The 21,707-nt window shown below is 47.6% G+C and overlaps 1 protein-coding gene across 1 annotated transcript in view; it reads right to left on the reverse strand.

The window, feature by feature from the left end:
- The window catches only part of CRTAC1 (cartilage acidic protein 1), a 37,790-nt gene extending 25,901 nt beyond the window's left edge, over positions 1–11,889 (reverse strand). The window contains exons 1-2 of the mRNA XM_066619574.1: positions 11,762–11,889; positions 3,749–3,948 (exon numbers count right to left, since the gene is read on the reverse strand). Of these exons, the coding sequence (XP_066475671.1) occupies positions 3,749–3,948; positions 11,762–11,839 (278 nt within the window). The 5' untranslated portion in view covers positions 11,840–11,889. The remainder of the gene's footprint in view (positions 1–3,748; positions 3,949–11,761) is intronic.
- Positions 11,890–21,707: the final 9,818 nt, after the last annotated feature.

Consider the following 21,707-nt stretch of genomic DNA (forward strand, 5'->3'; position numbering starts at 1 on the left):
TATACGCAAGTTGAAAATGATCAAGAACAAACTTCAATTAGAAATTAAGATGAGAACTAAACCACAAACAAATAAACTTTAGAAAAGGATTGCTAACACAGCTGAGAAGGATCTGGAATAATAGTAGATCCTAAACTAAACCTGAGCCAAGAGTATGGCAAAAGCACACAAGTATTTGGAGGCTGCCTTAGCAAGAGCAGTCTATCCAAAAAGCAGGACACAATTGCTCTACTCAGTACTGCTTGAGCCACAGTTGAAGAATCAGTGTGTCATTAATGTTTCTCCATTAATAAGAACATTGACAAATTGGTGGCAGTTCAGGAGAGAGTGATGGAATGAAAGGTTTGGAATGCAGGTCCCTGAAGAAAGGTCAATGGAATGATGGGACAAAGAGGATGGATGGATTCAGGTGAACCAAAAACAGAGGTGACTGAGCAAGCTTGCTGAGTGCTGGCACAGAAATTTCCCTTTTCTAGAACTTTGACAAGCCAGAATTATACACATTCACCATGGATGGGTTGATCACTGTTAGTTGGAGAAGGTTAGATGATATTACCCAAAAACTTCCAATCCCAATAATCATTATTTTGTAGCAGGTAGAAAGTCTGTTTTTGTTATGATTCTCCAAAACGATATCCCTTAATGCTTAACATAAGGCCAGCACTATTAGTAATATCAAGTCCCCACAGCACAGGTCTGCCTCAGGAGATATGGGGCTCAGCTTTTTATCTCATGATGCTAATGCACTGTGGCTCACAGCTCTCTCAGAAAAGGCCTAGCATGTCCTTTCCCACTAGGAACCTGGCAGTTTGGAACATTTGTTAAGAAGGATCAATGAAGTGACAGTACATCTAGGATGGCCCACGTGTTGTCTGACATTTCCTTTTCCCTATGACAATTGTAGGTAGGGTTTCTGGCTGGCAGACTGAGAAAAGCCTATGGCTACAACCGAGCTCCTACAGCTAGAACATTTATTGTATCTGTGGCCCATGTTGTTGCTGGGATAGTATCTTGTTTTTCCCCACTAGAGTGCTCTTAGTACTCATGGGTGAACCTTAGCAAATGTATATATTCAAGCCCTGGTTCTGTATGTGTAAGCTTCCTTCTCCTACACATGTACATCTCTTGACACATACGTTCTCTCTCACACACACCCCACCAGTGCAAAGAGTTCTGCCTCTCTTGGACAGGGAGGCAACGTGACATAGGCGAGGCAGCTGGCTCTTCAAGCAGCTGACCAAGCTTCAGCTCCGTCGTATTTGAACTGGGGATGCAGGGAGCACACAGCTGGCTGCCTTGTTCAGTTCTGTGCACCCTTCCAAGTCAAATATGCCAATAATGAGATAGGGCACCCCCCTCACTCTGCACCAATTAAAGCAATGCAAAGGTGCACACTGAGGCCTGTCAACCCGATAAGGGAGCATGAAGAGAAGAAAGTTACCTCTCCCTCCAAGGGGGTGCCAGAAACTGTAGCATGTTGGCAATGTAACCAGCCAGAGTGACTAATCAGAATGAGAGAGCCTTTGTTTCTCCTCAGGACGTACTGTGAGGACCCCAGCACTGCTGATCTGTCCCTTACTCCCTCTGTGAATAGCCATGAGGTTAAATCCAGAAGTCGAGGGTAGAGACTGAAGTACCATTGGTGCCCAAGATGGCAGCTACACAGTTTAGTTTTTAAATGTAGATGAAATTCCAGCCCAAGAGTGCCAAATGGTGCTATGCAGATACTTCGACTCTTGTCAAAGGGGAACTATCAGCTGCGAGGCAAGGTGCTGCCTAAATAGGAGTGCAGACTGCACTAAAGGCTGCTGACCCTGAAGCCAGAGAAGAGGACCAGGAGGAAAAAAAGAGAGGGGCTTACGTGGCCAGTCTGTGTGACGGACAAAGCAGGACATTCCCTATAGGACAGACACACACAACACAATAATTCATCATTAATACAATGATCAGGGATACAAGTTATAAGAGTGGATGGGATTCCTAATGTTAAGGAATAGGAGTCCAGGATTATTCCAGCCATCAGGACAGGCATCTGCTTTCTAAATTGCTGCCTCAATGATCTAAGTGAAGCCCCTCCCAAGCAAACCTCTTGCTGTAAAATGAATTGTGCTGTTCAATGGCTGGAATGTGTCCTTGTGCATCAAAGAGAACTAAATTCAGGCCTGGCTCCGGAGGTACTCGAAGCATTCTAGATTTGGGGGAGGGAGGCTCTTAACTCCACTTAGAAAAATACAGCGTGTGCTTGTCAGAGCAGAAATGATAGGCATGGTTGTTGAATTGTGGATTAATCATGATGCTGTAGGTACCTTTAAGGATACTGTGAAATGTCTATAAAACCACATAATGTGGTTTTGGATAGCTGCAGTGCCTAGCAGTCTGCTGGGGGTGCAAACAGCAAAATGGATCAGGAAGGAGAAATGTGTGGGATTGTTTGAGGCTGCGAGCCCTGTATACTCTTTTGATATAAGCAGCCTTGTTACTCTTCCCTGGAGAGAAAAGACTCATAAAGCACGTAAGGGTTGTAGGAAGAGATGGTGGAAGGAACATAGGAAGAGAAGAGACTTCCTGGAGAAATGAACTCAACTGAAGATGTGCATGCAATTTGCCATCCAGCTCTCCAAGAAAGACTAGACATCAAAGTTCTACTGTGGATATATGTTCTCACCAGTTAAGTGAGTTTCAGATATGTTTTATGGGCAGGACAAGTTATATAAGTGATGGCCAAGTACAAAAGGATGGCCCCCCTCCAGTGCCCAATCACTAGGTCATGACTTCCGAGCGTCTGGGTGGTACAAATGAAAGGGGCTCCGGAGGCTGCAGGCAGAAACAGTTTGTCAGAGAAACGACTCCTGGAAGGCAGTTAAGTTGTAAGCTTTGAAGATGCAGCTAAAAGGGAAGTTTCACAGCCTGTACGTTTATGCCTGCACCTGGGTTTCTGCACTGCTATTATTTCTGGCTTATTCTATGACAATGGCAGCTTGTTGCACTCTGATTCTAGCCTGTCGTGAGTACAGACTTGCTTACTCTCCTTCACCACCTCCTTACTGTATACCAACTGAAACCAGTCTGTATACCAACATCATCCTTGGAGCGTCATTTTTTGTGTGACCCTGTAACCAGAAGCAAGGCAGGTGGTGACCAGAAAGGGAGCCTGCTCAGTGGTGGCTTCCAAATTGTGGAACTGTCTCCCCAGAGAAGCTTACTTGGCACCATTACTTTGTGGGTGCCAAGCAAAGACCTTTTTATTCTGAGTTTTTAACTAGGGTTTACTGCTTTTAAATTTGTGTTACATTGGCTGCAATCCTATCCACACTTTCCTGGGAGTAAATCTCATTGAACACTATGGGACTTACTTCTGAGTAGACATGCATAGGATTGGGCTGATAGCTGCTGATCTACTGCTGCTTTAATCATGCTATTATGGATTGTAGGTTGTTTATAGTTGGAGTTCTATGGTGATGTTTTATTATGAGTCACCCTGGAAAATAGGTCTAGAAGGGTGGTACAAAAAGTCTTAAGTACAAACAAAACAGCTTGATCTCTTTTTCCCATTGGACATGATCACTCACACACAAAATCTAGATTGGCACTTAACACTTGTAGGAACCCAAACTGCCAGCAGCTTGTCAAATCTAGTCCACTGACCAGCCCAACTGTGACAGTTCACTGCCCAACCCAACCATCTCTTTGCTCGCAGCCAACAATTCCCATTGTTCCAGCAATACCCAGCATCATCGTTGGTACCCACCCGGCCACAACAATCTCGAAGTCTCCATCCTGGTCCACATCTGTCACAGCTACACCATAATTGAGTTGGGTGGGATTGCTGTCATAGTCAGGTGGGAGGACACGGTCCGTGATGGCTATGAACATGGGTTCACTGCGCTGGGATCCTTCACCAGGCCAAGCCAGAACCAAGCTCCACAGCAGCACCAGCAGCCTTGGCACCTATAAACAGAGAGGCATTCAGCTATGTCAGTTATGCTGCCCTGACCCATCTGTCCAGTAGCTGGAGGATTTTCTCCAGTCTCCAGATTTCCAGACTTGTACCCATATTCACTCCTCATCACCTACTGACTACATATATGACTAGTCCCAGAGGCTCTCTCAGCCCTTGCCTTCTGGATATGGTGAAGAATGTGCCTCTCTTCACATTTGGATCTAGGCCCAATGGTTACACCTTTGGAATTCCCCTGATCCCCACTCATGACCGGCTATACATTTGGAAAGGATCTGTCTGTTTCACTGCTATTGACCCATGCAAACAGTTTTAGGGCCCAAACCTATCCAACTTTCCAGCACCAATGTAGCTGCAATGCAGTCCCAGGATAAGAAAACAAATGTTCCCTTAAACTTGAGGTGGCCTCTGTGATTGCCCCCCACCACCTTAGGATGCAGTGCATGTCATGTTGGCACAGCTGCATCAGTACTTGAAAGTTGAATAGGATTGGGCCCTTTGTTTTTTTTAAGTAGGAATCTAATGCAGCCTGCCTTGCTGCTGGAATAGAGCCACTGCCACCCCCGCCAGCTAAAATTCCAGGCAGGCCGCCCCAGGGACCTGTGGTTTGAGATTGGTCAGCTGGTTGCCTATTGGTCAAGTACTGATGCAGTTTTTCATTCGGCCTGAGAAAGAATGTTTGGTAGGCAGTGAACTCGTGTTTCTTAATCCTCTGGGCTTGTTGGGGGAGCACTTTGGAATGCTAGAGCTCAAGCCGGTTTGGGCCGGCACGAAAAGCAGCCCAAATTGCTGGGACTACAGCTGATACAGAATGTCCAAGTACTGTGTCCTAAAGTGAATTCAGCCATCTCCCAGAATTCACTTTAAGATACAAAATCAGGTTTACTGCTCCAGAGTCCCAAATCCCTGTTGTGGAGAAAAACAGGAGGACACTGGATAAGACCTCCCATTTACCCTTCCCTTCTCTGGAGAAGGAGAGAAATTCCTAGCCCAGTGCCATTAGCAGAACAGTCCATCTCTTCCCCCTTGGTTGCATCAAAGGGAAGCAGAAGCTTCGGTCTCTAGACTAGGTTGGCAGGTGGGACAGAAGCATTAGACAACAACAGCGCTTGTGCTTATCTTCAGTCTGGAGTTCTATAATTTCTATAGGAAGACATAGCACGTCCTTCCTCCCAGCCACAGGTTTGCTGGCAATTGGAAGGTGAAATTAGCAGTAGTGGAAAATTAACACAGTATATTATGCATGATCAATAGACAGAAATGTAGAGTAGCCAGGGACGTGCAGGAGCCTGCACGACCCTAGGAGTCTCAGTAGAAAAGAATTGAATGAATCTCCAAGCGCAAGAGCTTTAAAGAGATATAAAGCTCATTAAGAAAAAGAATGCAAGAATTACATTGCCAGACTGGACCACGGGTGCATTTGGTCCAGCATTCGCTTTCTGGCAGCAGCCAGCCATGTGCTGTGGAAAGCTCTAACAGGGCATGATGCAGTAGCCATGCCCAGTAGTTTGCCTTCAAAATCCAGCAATCAGAGTTATACCGCCTCTAGTTATAGAGGTTCCACTGACATGTCATGGCTAACATTATACTACCTGGTGTCATCACATTCCCAGGACTGAACCTGACCCTGGAAAAAGTAATGAACTCCCCATCAAGCTGCTACAACAGCTCAATCTTAACTGGGCTTTAGGGCTTAACTGTGGTTCCACAGCTATAAATAGCTTTACAGTGGCATGCTGTGCACACTCCCAACAGCCATTCCACAACCACTCCTACTAACACTGGTGGTGTTGGAGGCCCACTACCACTGTAAGTGCAGGTAAGCTGGTGGGAGGAATGGGTGGAGAGGGGGAGGAATAGGGGAGTGTCTGGTGGGAAGGGATGAAGAATGAAGGTGGTCACCTGTGGCATTTATGTGTGCCAGTGTCCTATGTTTCTTCCATCTCCCTTACTCTCCTCAGTTCTGTTCCAGCAAAATAGCTGGCATAGATCCAAGGAGGCACATTAGGGTAGCAGAAGTTTACCCCAAGATAAGGGAACAAAAATTCCCTTATCTTGAGGAGACCTCCAGACTGTGCCCCTGCTGAACACAGCACATGCTCCACTGGCACGGCTTCATCGTGGGGGTGGGGGGGGGTGGTTAATTAGGATTGGGCTGTAAGTTTATAAAGCAAAGTGGTGGAAGAGGCACACTTCAATTTGCATATTGTGGCAACACTAGGGGATAGATAACCAGATGTGCAAGGAAAGTCCCACTTCTAGATTCATCAACTCCGAGTTTTGTCCTGAAGATTTAATGCTTAAATGTCAACGAAACATCCTAAAACTATAGGATCTTGAGAGACTTCTAGTCTAGCTTTGTCAAGGCAGAACCTTCTCAGTGTAAAATCACACCCACATCTGCACATTGATCCTTCTTATAGAATACTCCATCACATGTGTGCCACAGGCAGAAAAGAAGCACAAACAAGCTGTCCTGTGACAGATGACACCTTCTCAATTCAGAACATAGTTTAGCAGATTTCTCAGTTGCGGATCATCCCCCTACACTTGAGGGCATAATTTCACAATCATAGCCTAATACTAAACTGGCTACTGACAGTGGGATGGGCGTGTGCGCTGTCACAAACACGCCATAAGACACATTACAGCAATGCAGCGAATCCGGGCACTGGCAGAAAGACCTGTGCTGGCGCCATTTGGCGCATCCACAGGAGCAGGTTCACACTCCAAGAGGCAGGGGAATGGAGGAATGGAGTAAGGGAGGGTGGGAAAGGGGTGGATCAGGTCCAGAAGGGGGGTGGGATTGGTGGCAACCACCATATCCTATCCCTCCACCAAAGCCTGATCTCCTGACACAGGGCTGCTTGGATCTGTGCCATTTATTTTGCTGGTACAAGTCCGAGTAGCCTCCTTGATTCTGCTGGGGCTTACCTCTAGGGAAGGGGACATTTGTCCCTCTCCCTTGGGAAGACCTCCAGGCAGCCTTTATTCTTGCACTGGATGCCACGGAGGTTAAACTGGCACTGCTGCATTGCAGCGCAGGACTTTTGTTAGAATTGTGCTGTTAGATTAGTTAATCCTTAATAAAGGTTCCCATCCATTTGCTCACATGTGCGTGTCCACATGCATGTAGACACTGGAGTTAGAGCTTGGTAAAGGGAGCACTTTTTCATTCTGTCAGCACATGCATAAGGTATTCTTACATCTTACATTAATCAGCACCTTAATTTTCTTTTTGAGGCTGGCAACTTGGAGAGTTCTGATAACTACTACTATAGGTTACAATCAATGCTGTCTTTAAAACCTCTTGGGAAGGGTGAATCCCCCCCACTCCACTCTTCCATCATGCTTTATTCATCCTGATTGAACAAAAGGCTGGTCAAAGTGCATTATGGAATATAATCCATCTTATGTGCTTTCCTAATGACAAATACTTTGTTAGCCATATTATTGACCATCTGGAACTGCTTCAGGGCCTGATCCAAAATGATCAGCTCCAGCCCAGTGCCAGTGCTGATCATCACAAACGTGCCATAAAGCATGTTGGGATGCTTACCACTGGCTCAGCGCTGGGTGAAGGAGTGATGACCACCGCCTGGAGCTCCGGGCAAGTGCCAGGCAGTGGACAGGTAGGTTGGGACAGGGGGAGGCATTCCAGGGTGGGGGGAAGGAGGGGGAAGGTGTGGCAGAGTAGGGAGTGGGGTGGGAAGAGGCAGGACTAGCAAAGTTCTGCTCTGCCAGATCCATAACCCCCCATCGGGCCTCCTGACCCAACACAGGGCTGCTTTACTCTTTACTAAATAGCTGGCTCAGAGCTGAGTAGCCCCATTGCAGGGTTTCTTATCTGATCTGGGGAAAGGGGATGAATGTCCCCATCTCCCAAGATGTTGGGAGCTGCCAGCTGATGCAGTGGCAGCCATTTTGGCGCCACTGCAGCCCTCAGCAGCTCAATTGCATTGCCTGTCCCTTGCAGCAATACCCCATTCTGTTCTAGACTAGCAAACCAATCCCCCAGTAACACCACCATCCCCAACTCTTGGCTGATCAATTGTATTTCACTAAGTGAACATTTCTGCATGGTTCAGCCTTCCACAGCAGATTTCTTACTTGGATTTGAGATACAAAATTAGGCTCAACCCTTTGAAGTATCTGACTCACCCACACCATGACAGAGACATGGTGCCCAAACTAGATGTATCTGGAATTTATTTGGCTCCTAGCCTTGGATCAGCCAAATCCATACGACCAGAGTTACCATATGTCCACAATTACCATCTGGAGATGGAACAGGTGGTATATGTGCAAGACAATGCATTTTATAGAGTTTTGAGCAGTAAATTCACAGTATGGTCTGCAAATGTTAACTATACAACCAGTAGGTTGCATAATAGATATTAGTGATCTAAAAGCTTCACTAAGATCAAACTTCAGCTTCTGAAGATATACAGGACAGGTGCCTCTGCATCAGACATCTGCGTTCACAATCACAATAGAAAATGCCCAGAACCACTATGCTTGATCCTATTATTGGGATAGGACCACGACGCCATCCCACTCACCTTCGAAATAATCTGAAGGAAGTATTGCCTTCAGGCATGGGGATCAGGCAGGAAGTGCAACAGCAGAATGCATTTCCATGTGTTGAGCCACAGCAAAGCCATCCATCACCCAGAGCTGGCAGCCTGGGTGCCAGCTCCGTCCTCCCATTTAGACCCAGATTAACTTGTCATTAAACAAGTTTCCATAAAAACAGAACGATAACAGGCGCCTGGTGACAGAGATGGTGTGTTCCACCACTGGGCTCTCAGTGTTTGGCTTGGGCTAATTAAACCCATACATCAGTGAGCATTTCTAGATAGATCATTAGGGAAATGGCCATTAATTAAGTTGCCTTACTAAAACACACACAGAGCTTACACCTGTGCCACAGGGACACGCACACACACTTACTTGTATAACTCTTGTCCTCGGGAGGGCAGTTTTCCCACCAGAGTTTGGAGTGCCCACTCTGTATATCCCCAACGCTGTCAAGTGTCCACTTATGGGTGCTTAATGCGTTACAAAATCCCTACACAGAGAGATTGTCCATGCAGAAATCTATGTGAAAAGTGGGATTTGATCATGATGAATGACCATACACCTGATAGGCCAGGTGTACAGACTCTGAAACCGCAATTGGTCACAGCTTTTTGGGAGGTGTACAAAATAGCCTGTGCGTACAAGGATCACCCATTACAATATTGCCCCAGAGAATTCGATATGAAAAGTGTCTTTTGTGATGTGCAAACAGCCCTTACTCAGTCCCTTTGTTTGACTAAATGATGTCTTCTACCTGAAGCCTAGAGAGCATCCAGAAAGAAGCTGCGTTGACCTAAGACAAAAACAATCAAGCACTCTGGTGGTTGTATCTAGTCCCAGGGTTCCAGCTTGCCAGATACAGCAGGATTCCAGTCCCTCCAAACGTGATGTGCTCACAAGATTCACTACAGGGTGTGAAGGGGAAAGGAGGTAGAAAAAGTTAAGAGTCTCAGCCATCTGAATGGAACAGAGGTTCCTGTGGGGGGGACGGGGGATGGGACACAAGGAAGTACGGTTCGTGTTCAGATGGTAAGCTATGTCTAGAAGTGAGAAACTAGAACAAGGCCTTTTCCTCTGTTTTTTTCAGTGCTGGGTTCTTGCTCCCTTCTTTTTGGACATCCCTCATAATGGATAGCACGGACAGCCATCTAAGGCAGCCAAGTTCTGAGTTCAGTGTGCCTTTCAACCAAAGGATGCACAGAACTTGCATCAGACAGTTTGGGAAATATCCAGCAGGGCTCCGAGGTACAGATCTGCTTGCAGAGATACCCTTGGCTGCAGGAAAAATATAGTTGTTGGTTGTCATCTTGTTCCAGTTATGGACATTGATGGAAGCCTCCTCCATGACTCTGTGCCGTGCACACCGTTTTCTATTCCACCAGTAGGTCAACTCTTGGGCAGGGAATGGAATATGTACAAAAAGGAAGACAATTCTGTGCCCACACTGCTGCAAGGGCAGCATGCTGCGGCAATGGGCGGATCCTCCTTCTCCTAACCTGCCTGACCTCAGTCCCTGTGGCTCCGAGGCTCAGGTGATGAAATGGTGCCAAGTGCTGAGTACCTTTAGCGTCCATAGCAGTGCCAATTCACATCCAGGTAAAGGAGGAGAAGACACCTCAGGCCATAATAGCAGCTGTGTATGTCCATGCTTTGCTTGCTCTTGCAGGGTGTGGTTGATTGCACTGAAATCTGTACCTGTTCATATAGCATAACTGAAAAGAGATGACAGCACCTTATCCAGCGAATCCTGTCCCATGGTGCAAGTGTCACTAGAGATTTGCTGCAGGGCAGTTGATCCTATTGGCAATAGCAGGCCTCTACATGAGGGGATGGCAGTGGGATTTGCATAGCATGGCCAGACAGTGATCCCTAAGAGACCTCCTAGCTTTGATTCCCTACCATAGAGATTGGGAGATTCCTCAGAGTTCTCACCCATTCTCTGCCCATCTCTCCAGGGGCAGAGACAGCTGCCTTTTCAAACCCTGGTTTCCAGATGAGTGGCCTCAGCAGATGCTCCAACTTAATGGTATCATTGCTCTGCACCAGCAAGTAGTTGCCACTGCACCCCTCCTGCTATTTATTCTAAGTGACATCATAGCCCCTGGGTGCCATTCTCTCCAGTATGAAAAATGTGCCTCACAGTGACATAATATCCCCTGGACGATGGTGGGCTAGTGACATCATAAGCTCACACAGTGTGATTAACAAAATGCACTCCCTACATCAGTGACCTCACAACCCAACAACCAATGCGTTGCGGGGACAGCAAAATAGCCCAGCAACATCACGGGGCCCTAAGCTAACATGTCATCTTCCAGTGTGTTGCTAGTGTAAGTCGTCCAGAGAGCAGAGAGCATCACCAGGGCAAGGGCCACATCCCAACTGAACCTCTCAGGGTTGTTTCAGGTTCTCATCCTCATTTCCCCCACTGTCCTGGGCCGCACTGCCGCTGTGTTCCCTGAACCCACCAACACCAGCTCAGAACCTGCATTGATGCTGCAGGCAGCAGCCTAGTCTCAGTTCCCTGCAAAAGCCACACAGATCAGCCCCGGACCCACCGTGTGTTCAGGAGGCGGTGAAAGCCCCAACGGGACCCAAGGAGTTGTACTTCAGAGTCGGTGCCATTGTTCTCCCTGTGCCACACACTGCAGGCTGGCCCGCCCGCCCAAAGGAGCTGGGGCACAGCCAGCAGTGGGTGCAGTGTGGAGACAAAACAGTCACCTTAGCAGGAGACAGAGCTTGGCACCCTTGGGAAGCCTCCCTTTCCCGTCCACTGCCCGAGGGGGGGCAGCATCAGGGGGGGCAGGCGCCTTGATCGCTCAAGGGCTGGGACAAATCTGCCATGGGAAGGGTGCCCTCCACAGCCCATCCCCACCCCGAGCACAGCGCCTGCTCCCCTGCCACCCCCAAGCCCCACTTCTGCCCACCCGCCCACCCACCCACCCCCAGCTCCACGCTCACTTGCTCAGTTCTTCGAGCTCCGGTTGCCCGCTGCACGCCAGGCACCCCAGGTAGCCCCCACCTCTCCAGCATCCCAGTAGCCCACACTCCCCGGGTGAGATCTCCACCCCCCCGGGCACTCCGATGCCTCCTCGGTGCCCGGGCCCCCTCCTCCGCCGCGCTCCAGAGCGCCCAACTTTCCCTCCCCGCCCGAAGTCTCCACCTCTTTGGGAAACTTCGCCCTGGCAGGTGCGCGCAGCCCGCAGGGTCAGCTCTACTCACCGGGCAGGAGGGGTGCCAGGGGAGCGCCATGCCTGCCAGCGGGCCACGCAGCATCGCGGGCGGGCCAGCTGCTCCCATCCCGTGCCGGTGCCCGGAGCGCAGCCGGTGCGCGCCACTCGCTGGCTGGCTGGCTGCAGCTGCTGTGGGTGCCCCTCTGCGCTCTCTCCGGCTCCAGCGAGCCCAGTCGCTCCAGCGCCCCTTTATGTGCAGCCCGGTGCCCGGGACGCGGCCAATCAGCGCCGGTCCGGCGGAGGCAGCCGCCCAATGGCAACGCCGCGAGGTGGGGCCGCTTGGCACTGATTTACTACCTGGAATTGCAGGGGAAGCGCGGCTAGGCAGCGCCGATCAATACGGAGCCAAACTGTGACGGGCGGGGGGGTGTGTGTAGGGAGGGAGAAGGGTGCAGGCAGCCTTCAAGAGCACCGCTCGTAACCTTCACCAAGGGGCAGCAGGGCTTGTCTGATAGGGGTGCCCGGGGGTGCCCAGGGCTGAAATCCTGCCCACCTGCCCCCGATGACGGGCACCCTCGAGAGCCCAAGGCGGAAGGCAGTGTGCCACCCACCCCCCCAACCTCCCAGAAAGCTGATCTTGGCGGGCACGGTGCCTAGGGCTGTGACAGACTCCTTGCTGTTCCTTTCCCCGGAAAGATACGATCAGAGGCGGCTCAGCCTCTGGGAGATGGAAGTCCTGTACTGTACTGCCTTCCAGGATGAAGGATGAGCGCGGAACCGAGAAGGGAATCATCCCAGATATAATTTGGAGTGCGCGGGGGTGGGGTAGGAGAGAGCATTGGGTCTGCCCAGTTGGCCTTGGAAACACAGCACTGGCTCCTCCTCTAGGCAAGCCCCCCCCCCGCCACCCCTCCTGCCAAAGACCCCAGGGCTAGCACCCTTGCTTCCTCTTGTCCCACCAAGCCATCTCTCTCTGCAGCAGAGGTCCCTTCAGCCTGACATGGATACCCCCCACAGACGCCACATCCCTTCATGTACTCATTGCAACCACCCATGAGCTTTTGCCTGGTGTGTGTCTGCTTCTCCCCAACTTTGGTTGAAGAAGGTGGGGGAGATTATTTCTCGCTCCAGTAACATGGGTGAGTGAAGGGTTGGAAGAGCTAGTAGTGACAGGCAGGAGTTCATTCATTGTTCCCTAACCAATTCCATTCCACCAAGGATTTGACAAAATCGGAACTGCCCTTAAGGGCTGTCAGTGGGTGCAATGTGCTGTACCTGAGATCCCAGTGATCACTGATCACAGGGTAGCTACTTTGTCCCTTGACTAATTTGTGTGTGGGGGTGCGAGAGGGTGATCCTCCTGGTATGTGGATTTCTAGCACCAGGGTACTGTCAAGCACGTAGAATGTTAAAAGGAAAGTTTGCAGTTGGTTGGGGAGATTTCCCATTTTCTCTACTTTGGACAAGTATATAAACATAAGAGAGAGAGAGAGAGAGAGAGAGAGAGAGAGTTTAGGGTGAAGGTGCTGAGCAATGTAGTGTGAAACCAAGTCAGCTGGGTAGCATCAGATAACAGGATCACATGTAAGTCCAGGTTGGGTGGTGGTCTGGACATCTACCGTGGTCTGGTTCAGAAGTTACAATTTGCCTAGTTGATCTGGGATCATGCATTCTTCCTAGTTTGGTTCCCTCTCCCTCACTGCAATGAAAATCTGTGAGTTGTGACTACTACAAGGTTTGAATCTAGCAAGCTGTGACAAGGTTAGATATAATTATCCAGGAGCCAGTACAGTGGGAAGCAGGCGTGTTCTGAGGTTCTCCATGGTGAAGTGTAGCTGGAGGGTGCTGTGAAGGGGAGACAGCAGATCAATGAAGCAGATCCCACTCTGCAGAAGGAAAGCATGTTTCCCGTTTCTCCCTGTGTTAGGGCAGGGGTGCCATTGGCAGCTGATTAGTTGGAAAATCATCATACTGGGTGGGTCACGTTCTAGACATAGGGCCCAATCCTATCCAAATTTCCTGCACTGGTGCAGCTTCTATGCAGTCCCAAGGCAAGGGAACAAACATTCCCTTATGTTAAGGAGGCCTCCATAACTACCCTTCCAACACAGGATACAGCATACACCTCATTGGCATGGCTACACCAGGGCTGGAGAGTTGGATAGGATTGGGCCTATAGTTTCCTGCGGCCAATAAGAGCATTCCTGGAGTTTGACACAGGAATAAAACCATCTTAAAGAGGTCTCAATCACTCCTACGGAGAGACCTTGAATTTATTACAGGAATGTTCTACCTTCCCCCAAGGAATGCAGGGTGGTGTACATAGTTCTTCACCCTCAACTTTTTTCTCACAACAATCCTGTGAGGTAAGTTAGAGTGAGAGAGAGTGGCCAGCCCAAGCTTACCCAGCAAGCTTCATGGCTGAGTGGTGATTTGAACTGGGTTTCCCCAGTCACAGTCCAACACTGTAACCACTTTGCAATGCTACCTCTGCTGTTGCCTGAACCTTGGAGAGAAGAAAAACCAAAGGCTCCCAAGAATGTTTCCAACAGCCGCCAGTTCCAAACAAGAACATGGATAATGGTCACAAATCAGATGCATAAGGGACAAAGAGTCACATAGCCTTTCTCAGTCAAATGGCAGCAAAGATTACAGATTACTCAGTGGACTGAGGGCCCAATCCTATTCAACTTTCCAGTGCCAATGCAGCTGTGCCAATGGGGCATGCACTGCATCCTGCGGTGGGGAGGCAATCACAGAGGCCTCCTTAAGGCATGGGAACATCTGTTCCCTTACCTGGGGGCAGCACTGCAGCTACACAGGTGCTGGAAAATTGGATAGGATTGGGCCCTAAGCTGGGAGAGAAAAGCAAACAAATGGGACTCTTCAAATTTAGGCATTTGAATTCCTTAACCATCACGATGATAACTTTCAAGAAAATGCAGATTATAAGTAGTATATTCTGTAGACTTGAAGGTCCTGTGTCGGAAATGCATCTTGCGATCATGACACTGTCCTCTCCATATCAACCCAAACCCTTCCCTGTTCTGCAAAGCCTTCCAAGAAGCCGCAAGCTTCATGGTACAAATCAGGTCATCAGATGGTCAAGTCAACAACAGGCGAATCCTCAGGCCCCTAATAGGAAAGATCCCTAGCTTAGCTACTCAGCCACCATTAATTATACCACAGGCTTCTTCTGAAGCAGGTATTGAGTTTAATGGGGAGGAAATTATAACATCCCACTTCTCGAATGTCAATAGCAAAGCTAAGTTAATAGGTGCCTTTTCAGTTGAAATCACGCATGCCATCCAAAACTGTAAGGACTGCTTCATGTGTCCTCTGAGAAGGAAAAAAATCATGGGTGCTCTAATGCTTCAAGTGTGGCATGAGTGGGGCTTTTTGCAGCACATTGATCAGGTGAGCAGTACATGAGTGGCTGACTATGGGCACAGGCAATTGTAATGCATCATGCAGTCCTAAAGCAATCAGATATTAGAAACCTTTGTGGGAGGTGGATCCAGTGTCCCTTTAATAATACGATTTCATTTCCAAGTCAGTCCATTCATAGCAGGACCAGCGCAATAATTCTGCTCTAGAAGAAAGTCAGGTGTGTGTTTTTGGGAACAGAACTGAAAAATGCAGTTAGTCCCATGAGCCTATAGCAGCACATCAGATAGGTCAGCCACAGAAACAATTATTGGTCTTTTCCGAAAAATCTAGCTAACAGAGAATTCACTCTGATTCTTATTATGATCAAAGCATCAATATGATCATGGGAATTGCATTGACTGGCATGTGCAGTTTATGCCTGGAACTGTTACTCCTTTGAAGGCAATGGAAGATTGCATTGATTTGAGTAGATTCTCTGCTGTGCAGTATACTGTTTGCCTGAAATGTTCACTCCCTTGGAAAGTGGCTGCTGAGGCTTGGTTGGCGAAAATGAAGGCAAACCTGAAAATTATATTAAAGCACAAGCCCAGCTGAATTTATATTCAGTAGGTGGCCAAACAAAATATCAACACTCACTCCTTGTGTTTCCTTTGCCTATAACCTCCTCAGTTGCAAACATAATGGCTCATTCTGTTTTAATACAGCTACTAGAGAAGGGAATATTTTCCCAGTATGTCAAGTAGCTGCTGTTAGGGGACAAATTTATGAGCTGCTTCCTCCCAACTAAGCATATCAGAGAGATAAGCCTGGTGATGACTCTTTTTCCTTTCGGGAGAGTAAGGACTGCTTCACAGGAGAGGAATTTCCAACAGAGAGGTGAAAGGAGTTAAGATACCTTATTTCCTATTGTAGATAACACACACACACACACACACACACACACACACACACAGAGAGAGAGAGAGAGAGAGAGAGAGAGAGAGAGAGAGAGAGAGAGAGAGGTATATTTATATGTAAGAAATATGGTATACATAAAAAAGGATTTTTTTTTCTTTTAAGAAAATAAAATAAATGTATATAATTCTTTAAAGCAGTTTTCCATTTGGACAGAACCTCCAATCAGGACACCTTGTCCCGATACTGTAATTCTTTTTCTGTATCCATTCAGTCAAGTCTGACTCTTGGTGACTTTATAGGTGGGAGCTCTCCATGCTGCCCTGTCATGCACAGCTTCTTTCAGTTGTTGTATCTGTTTTGATAGTGTCGAGCCAGTGTGTTTGTTATCTGCCCCTTCTTATTCCACTTCCTAGCATCATTGCCACAATTATAAATATGTGTACTGAGATATAGAAGCGCACATAATATACCCATGAACTGAAATAGGAACATAGAGATCAATACAAACTCTTAGGGCCCAATCCTATCCAACTTTCCTGTGCCTTGTCAACAGGGCATGCACTGCATCCTGCGGTGGTGGGGATGGGCAGTCATGGAGGCTGCCTCAAGGTAAGGGAACATTTGTTCCCTTACCTTGAGCTGTATTGCGGCTGCCCCAGAGCTGGAAAGTTGGATAGGATTGGACCCTTAGATCCTTGCACATATATGTCACACTGATGTCATCTGTGTGAGTAAGTGTGTATGCACACATGCATGTGTGTACATATCCTACCTGGGACTGAAACAGAGCCTAGAAGTATCTAGTACAGAAGTGATAGAATCCTGATGGGTTTGTAGACCTGACTGTACCACTTTAGACTACAAGTAGGAAAGCTTCCCATGCTTTCTACACCCCATGTAAAAAAGCCTCCCTGCAGATGGAAAACTTGCACACCAGGAAGAAAAGTTTAGACTGGTCCATTTACTGCTGTACTACTTTTCTGTTTGCAGGCAACTTTTGTGCAAGGGAAAATTCAAAACAGTGATTCCCCTATTGTATCACCTCAGGGCTTTACCACTTTGTTCCCACATCATTCTGCTGCCTGTGTTGATCCAGCCAGAGATACTTTAATTTCTCCCTCTTCCGGTGCTCTGATTGGCTCTGGCTCCTATTTCATCTCTGTAAGAGGACAGTGGAGGCCATATGAAGCTTATAGGTACGTCGTGACTAACTTGTCCCTATGGGGGTGATTAGGGAGAGTTCTGAAAGGGGATTTGTGTGGTGGGGCTGAGAGAAAGAGAGTAAAAGCATGAATCTCATCTCTTGCTTTGGGGGTCAACAGGAGGCCTAATCTTTCAAGCATGGTATTTGGCACTTTCATCTTATTTTTGAATGTTTCCGCTAGCAGAAATGGGGCATTTGGTTGGATTGTGCATGGGCCTGAGTTTGCTCCTAGGGTACAAGATTGAGTGGAATAAGCTCCTGCTTCCTTGCCCGAATCACCCAGCAGCCAGATTGCTTTCACCAACTGGAACGAACCTTTCTGCCATGGGTAAAGGTCACAAGGGGAGCCTCAACAGCACATAGGCAAAGCAGGGAGGGACCACTGATGGGCCAATCAATGGGCTGGTATGTGACACAGGGCACATACTGCAGTGGCCCACCTAGCCACAACCAGACACATCCCATGCCCTTTGCTGCATCACTGTCAATAGGCTGTTCCCCCGTTTGCTTGCCACTGCCCACCATAAATCATGGGAACAGGGGGCTCATGATCACTGTGGGGCACCGTCTCTTGAAGCCCAAGAAGTCACAGAATGAGGATGCAACAGACACTGGGGGAAGAGAGGCCATCCCACAGAGTCCCACCCTGAGGCCAGCTGAGGTAAGGAACAACTAGGGTGTGTAGAAGGGATTCCTATCTGCTAACAAAGAGACAGCATGGTGAATCTAGTCAAAGGTTTTATTGAACTGTATCAGGAACAAAATAGCACCTGAAAGAGAAATACACAAGTGGGGTTGCCAACCATCTCTACCCAGTAGGGCTGTTGTGCCTTTGCAAGTCACCCAACAGACAGCCAAGGAACCTCACCAAGCAGCAGCTGGGCTCACATTGATCAAGTTAGGCAGATTGTAGGCTTCTCTTGGATCCTGCGCAGTGTCTTCACCTGTGGGACAGCTGCCTGTGAAGAGCAAGTAGAAACACAGGAGGAATAACAAGGACATTTTGACAACAAAATCAGTCACTCCTGTTCTCTAGCTTGAGGTGAATAAAGTACTTGGTGTTTGTGAGGGAGAGTGGTGTCGCCTGAGTGTACATGCAGTGGTTTCCTGTAGGGGGCGAGAGTATGGTAGTTTAGAAACATTACTTTCCCTCTGGGGGAGGGGCTGTAGAGGACCACTGTTCTGCTGCTGTGTTACTGATATATAGGTATGCGCCACTTAGTGATGGGGATACAGTCGCCAATCCCCGTTGTTATGCAATTAGGTTGTTAAGTGAACGCTCAGCCCAATCTACTTCCTTTGTTGTGTAAATAGACATTCCCTGCCAGAAACTAACTGGCTGCACAGGCTATTGGAGATAGTTTTCCTCTTCGTTCCATTAAAAGCCTCTCTGTTATGTAAATGGACACTCTGCTGCAGGCTATGGGAGTCCTGAGTGCTTTATTAAGAGCCTCTTTGTTATGCTTTGACCACCATCATATATGTGGGTCCATTGTTAAGTGGAAGGTTGTTAAGCAGTGGACACCTGTAGTTCAATAAAACCTTTGGCTGGATCAGCCATGCTGTCTCTTTGTTAGCAAATAGGAATCCCTTCTACCCATCCTGTGGCAATGGTGCACTCCCGAAAAACAAAAAAGATTCTTATGAGTATTTGGCCAGCTGTAACCAGTTTGGGGTCCTGGCATTTGCCAAAAGGGAACACACACTCTTAACCCGCCCTTAACCATTGCAAAAGGAAGGCATGGCTAAGCCAACCAGTTGATAGCTGAGAAGACATATGATCATCCCGAGGTATCTGGAGGCAGAGGAAAGAGACATGTTTGGGAAGAGGTTTCAGTTGGGTGTCTGTGCGTTAAGTCCTCCTGGGCCTCCTCTTTACCTGCAAAAATAATTCTGAATGACATTGCCATACATGTTATGATGGACATTGTGCAAAATGGCCCTTTTGTGTCCCAAGTGCCCTTGCACCATGAATCCCATCACCAAAGTCATTCTTTGATTGACCAGAGAGGTATAACCACATGCTGTGCACACTGTCATCTTCTGGGGCACACTTCTGGGGCTCTCCCTGCCAGGGACTGATCTTCTGGGATGAATGTACTGTGATTGGCTGCCAGTTGTAGTCTGTATCCTATACTTCATTGTGATGTAATGACTGGGGGGGGGCTATAAAGTGGGGTGCTTTTTGGCTTCCCCATTGTTCCCTATGGGATTCTTCTAATCTATGCCAAATCTGTCATTTGGAAATAGCCAAGTCTGTTTATGTGGAAATAATGATTGTCACATAAAGACCAGGTAAAGTTACTGGAATACAGGATAAGAAATCCTGCCTTAGCTCTCAGATGGGCTCAGTGAATTATTCCATTGCCAGCACTGCCCACAATCCTGGGATTGTGGGCTTCATGGGACTATGGATGAAAAGGAAGCACAACATATGGCAGGCACTGGCACTAGGGTCCAGGGTATAAAGGACCATACCTTGGATGCCTCCTGTTCAGGTAATGTCTTCACATTAACTATGCAGGAGAATAAACAGTGCTAATGATATTGGCAGTTTATACTAAATTGGGAGGTGTCAAAACAGCAGGCTGAGCAGCAAGGGCTGTGGGGGTTGATAATAGGAAAAGTGGCAAATGTGGGAGGGGCAGTAAACAGCAATACATGACGTGGCTAGGCTCGGATAGAGGGGGGTGCAGCCCAGGGAGCTGGGAACAATGGACAGGATATTAGACAGGAACCAGAAGTGAGATAATGGCAATGAAAGGCCAGTGTAGAAGGAGCTGGAGGGGTGTGTGCGCATGGTGTGTCCATGTTCTGTGTTCCTTTTTCAGTCCAAGAATGGCATAGAAGTCTAAATATTAGAGTATTGTCACTGGCATAGTTGCAAATTTCAAGGAGCTTTGTATGATCCAATTTATTAATTGAAGGTCCAATACTTTGGAATTACAAAGATCTCTCAGAGACATGCTTCACATTTGGAAGAGAGACTGTGTGATGTCAAAAAGTAAGGTATGGTGAATGTATTATTCAGAATATATGTATTATGGGGAAAACAGATCAGATTGGTTGACAAAGGGCCCGACAGATGGTGCTTAAGTAGAATACACAATTTTCATTTAACGGGTGGGGAAAAGGGGAGCTGGGAATTGCTAGGCGGGTTCCAACTGGCACCTGGCAAGGGTAAAGAGATTCCTTGAGACATCTGTGTGTGGAAAAGGTGGAACAGATCAAAATAGGTGGAGCAAAACATGTTGCTTTTGGAATACTGATTCAAGAGATTGCTCAGGTTTTTTGTGAGGATCTGAGATGAAGCTATACGATAAGGTCTTATGTAGGGTGATGACATGGATAAGATTCTAATAGGAAATTTAAGTTTGCCCTGCTTTGTCTGTCTTAGATCATTCTAATCTTTCTTTTCTGTAACTACAAACCAGACTTGTGAGCACTCCAAGTTTCCAGCACCTAAAAATTAATGCATGTGAGTGTGCCTGACTTTCTAAGTGATTCATCTCAACAACCTGCCTAGATTGTTTTAAAATAAACTGACTTTAGAAGGTGGAGAATAATTATCCCTCTGTATTTCCTTTTCTCTCTTCACTTGTTGCATCCTGAGAGTAGACTGAATGGGTACTCCGTAGTTATCTGGAGAAGGGCTGCAAGCTGAAAAGTAGAGCCAAAGTAAGAAGAATCGCAGGAAATTTGAACTGAAAAGCAACCAATAACTTCCCCTCTTTTGTTGGCTTTTGTTTATCCCCAGACTCAAAATGAGTGAAAGCAAATCTCATTCCATAATATTTTGAGGACCATGTGGGAGTCTACACGAGAACAAGAGAAGTTCACCAAAGACAGGCTATCCCTCCACAATGAGAGGATCATGAGTGATTATTATGTGTAAACAGGCCAAAGAACAGAATTCGGCTCCTAATCTTGGTCTTCTGTCCGTAATGCACTTTAATACCATCATATGGGTTATGTCCTCCCCTTTCCCCTCTTCTCAACAAACCCCTATCATCTAATTCAGGGGTGCTCACACATTTTGGCTCGAGAGCTACTTTGAAACCCCGCAAGGCCCGGAGATCTACCAGAGTTTTTTTTACAATGTTTGCGCCATCATAACATATAACATTTATGTGTACAATGTATGTTGGTGTACCTTGAGCCCCACTGAGTATAACAGGACTTACTCCTGAGTAGACATGCCTAGGATTAGGCTGTGAGGCTGCAATCCTAGCCACACTTACCTGGGAGTAAGCCCCATTGAGTACAATGGGCCTTACTCCCGGCGTTTCCTCCCAGAGGCACCTGAAAGGGGGGGGGTCGGCACTCCACGATCTACTCATTTTGCCTCGCGATCCACCTATTGAGCACCCCTGATCTAATTCATTTTGCTGACTAGTATGTTGTGCACACAGCAGTGAGTAGAGCTCAGAAAAGACTGGTAACCCCTTGGGAGAGATCTACTACAATACTTTGAGTTGATTCCTACAATATTGGGAATGGAGGA

This window comes from Tiliqua scincoides, chromosome 3 (assembly GCF_035046505.1).
Source record: "Tiliqua scincoides isolate rTilSci1 chromosome 3, rTilSci1.hap2, whole genome shotgun sequence".
NCBI classification, from domain to species: domain Eukaryota; kingdom Metazoa; phylum Chordata; class Lepidosauria; order Squamata; family Scincidae; genus Tiliqua; species Tiliqua scincoides.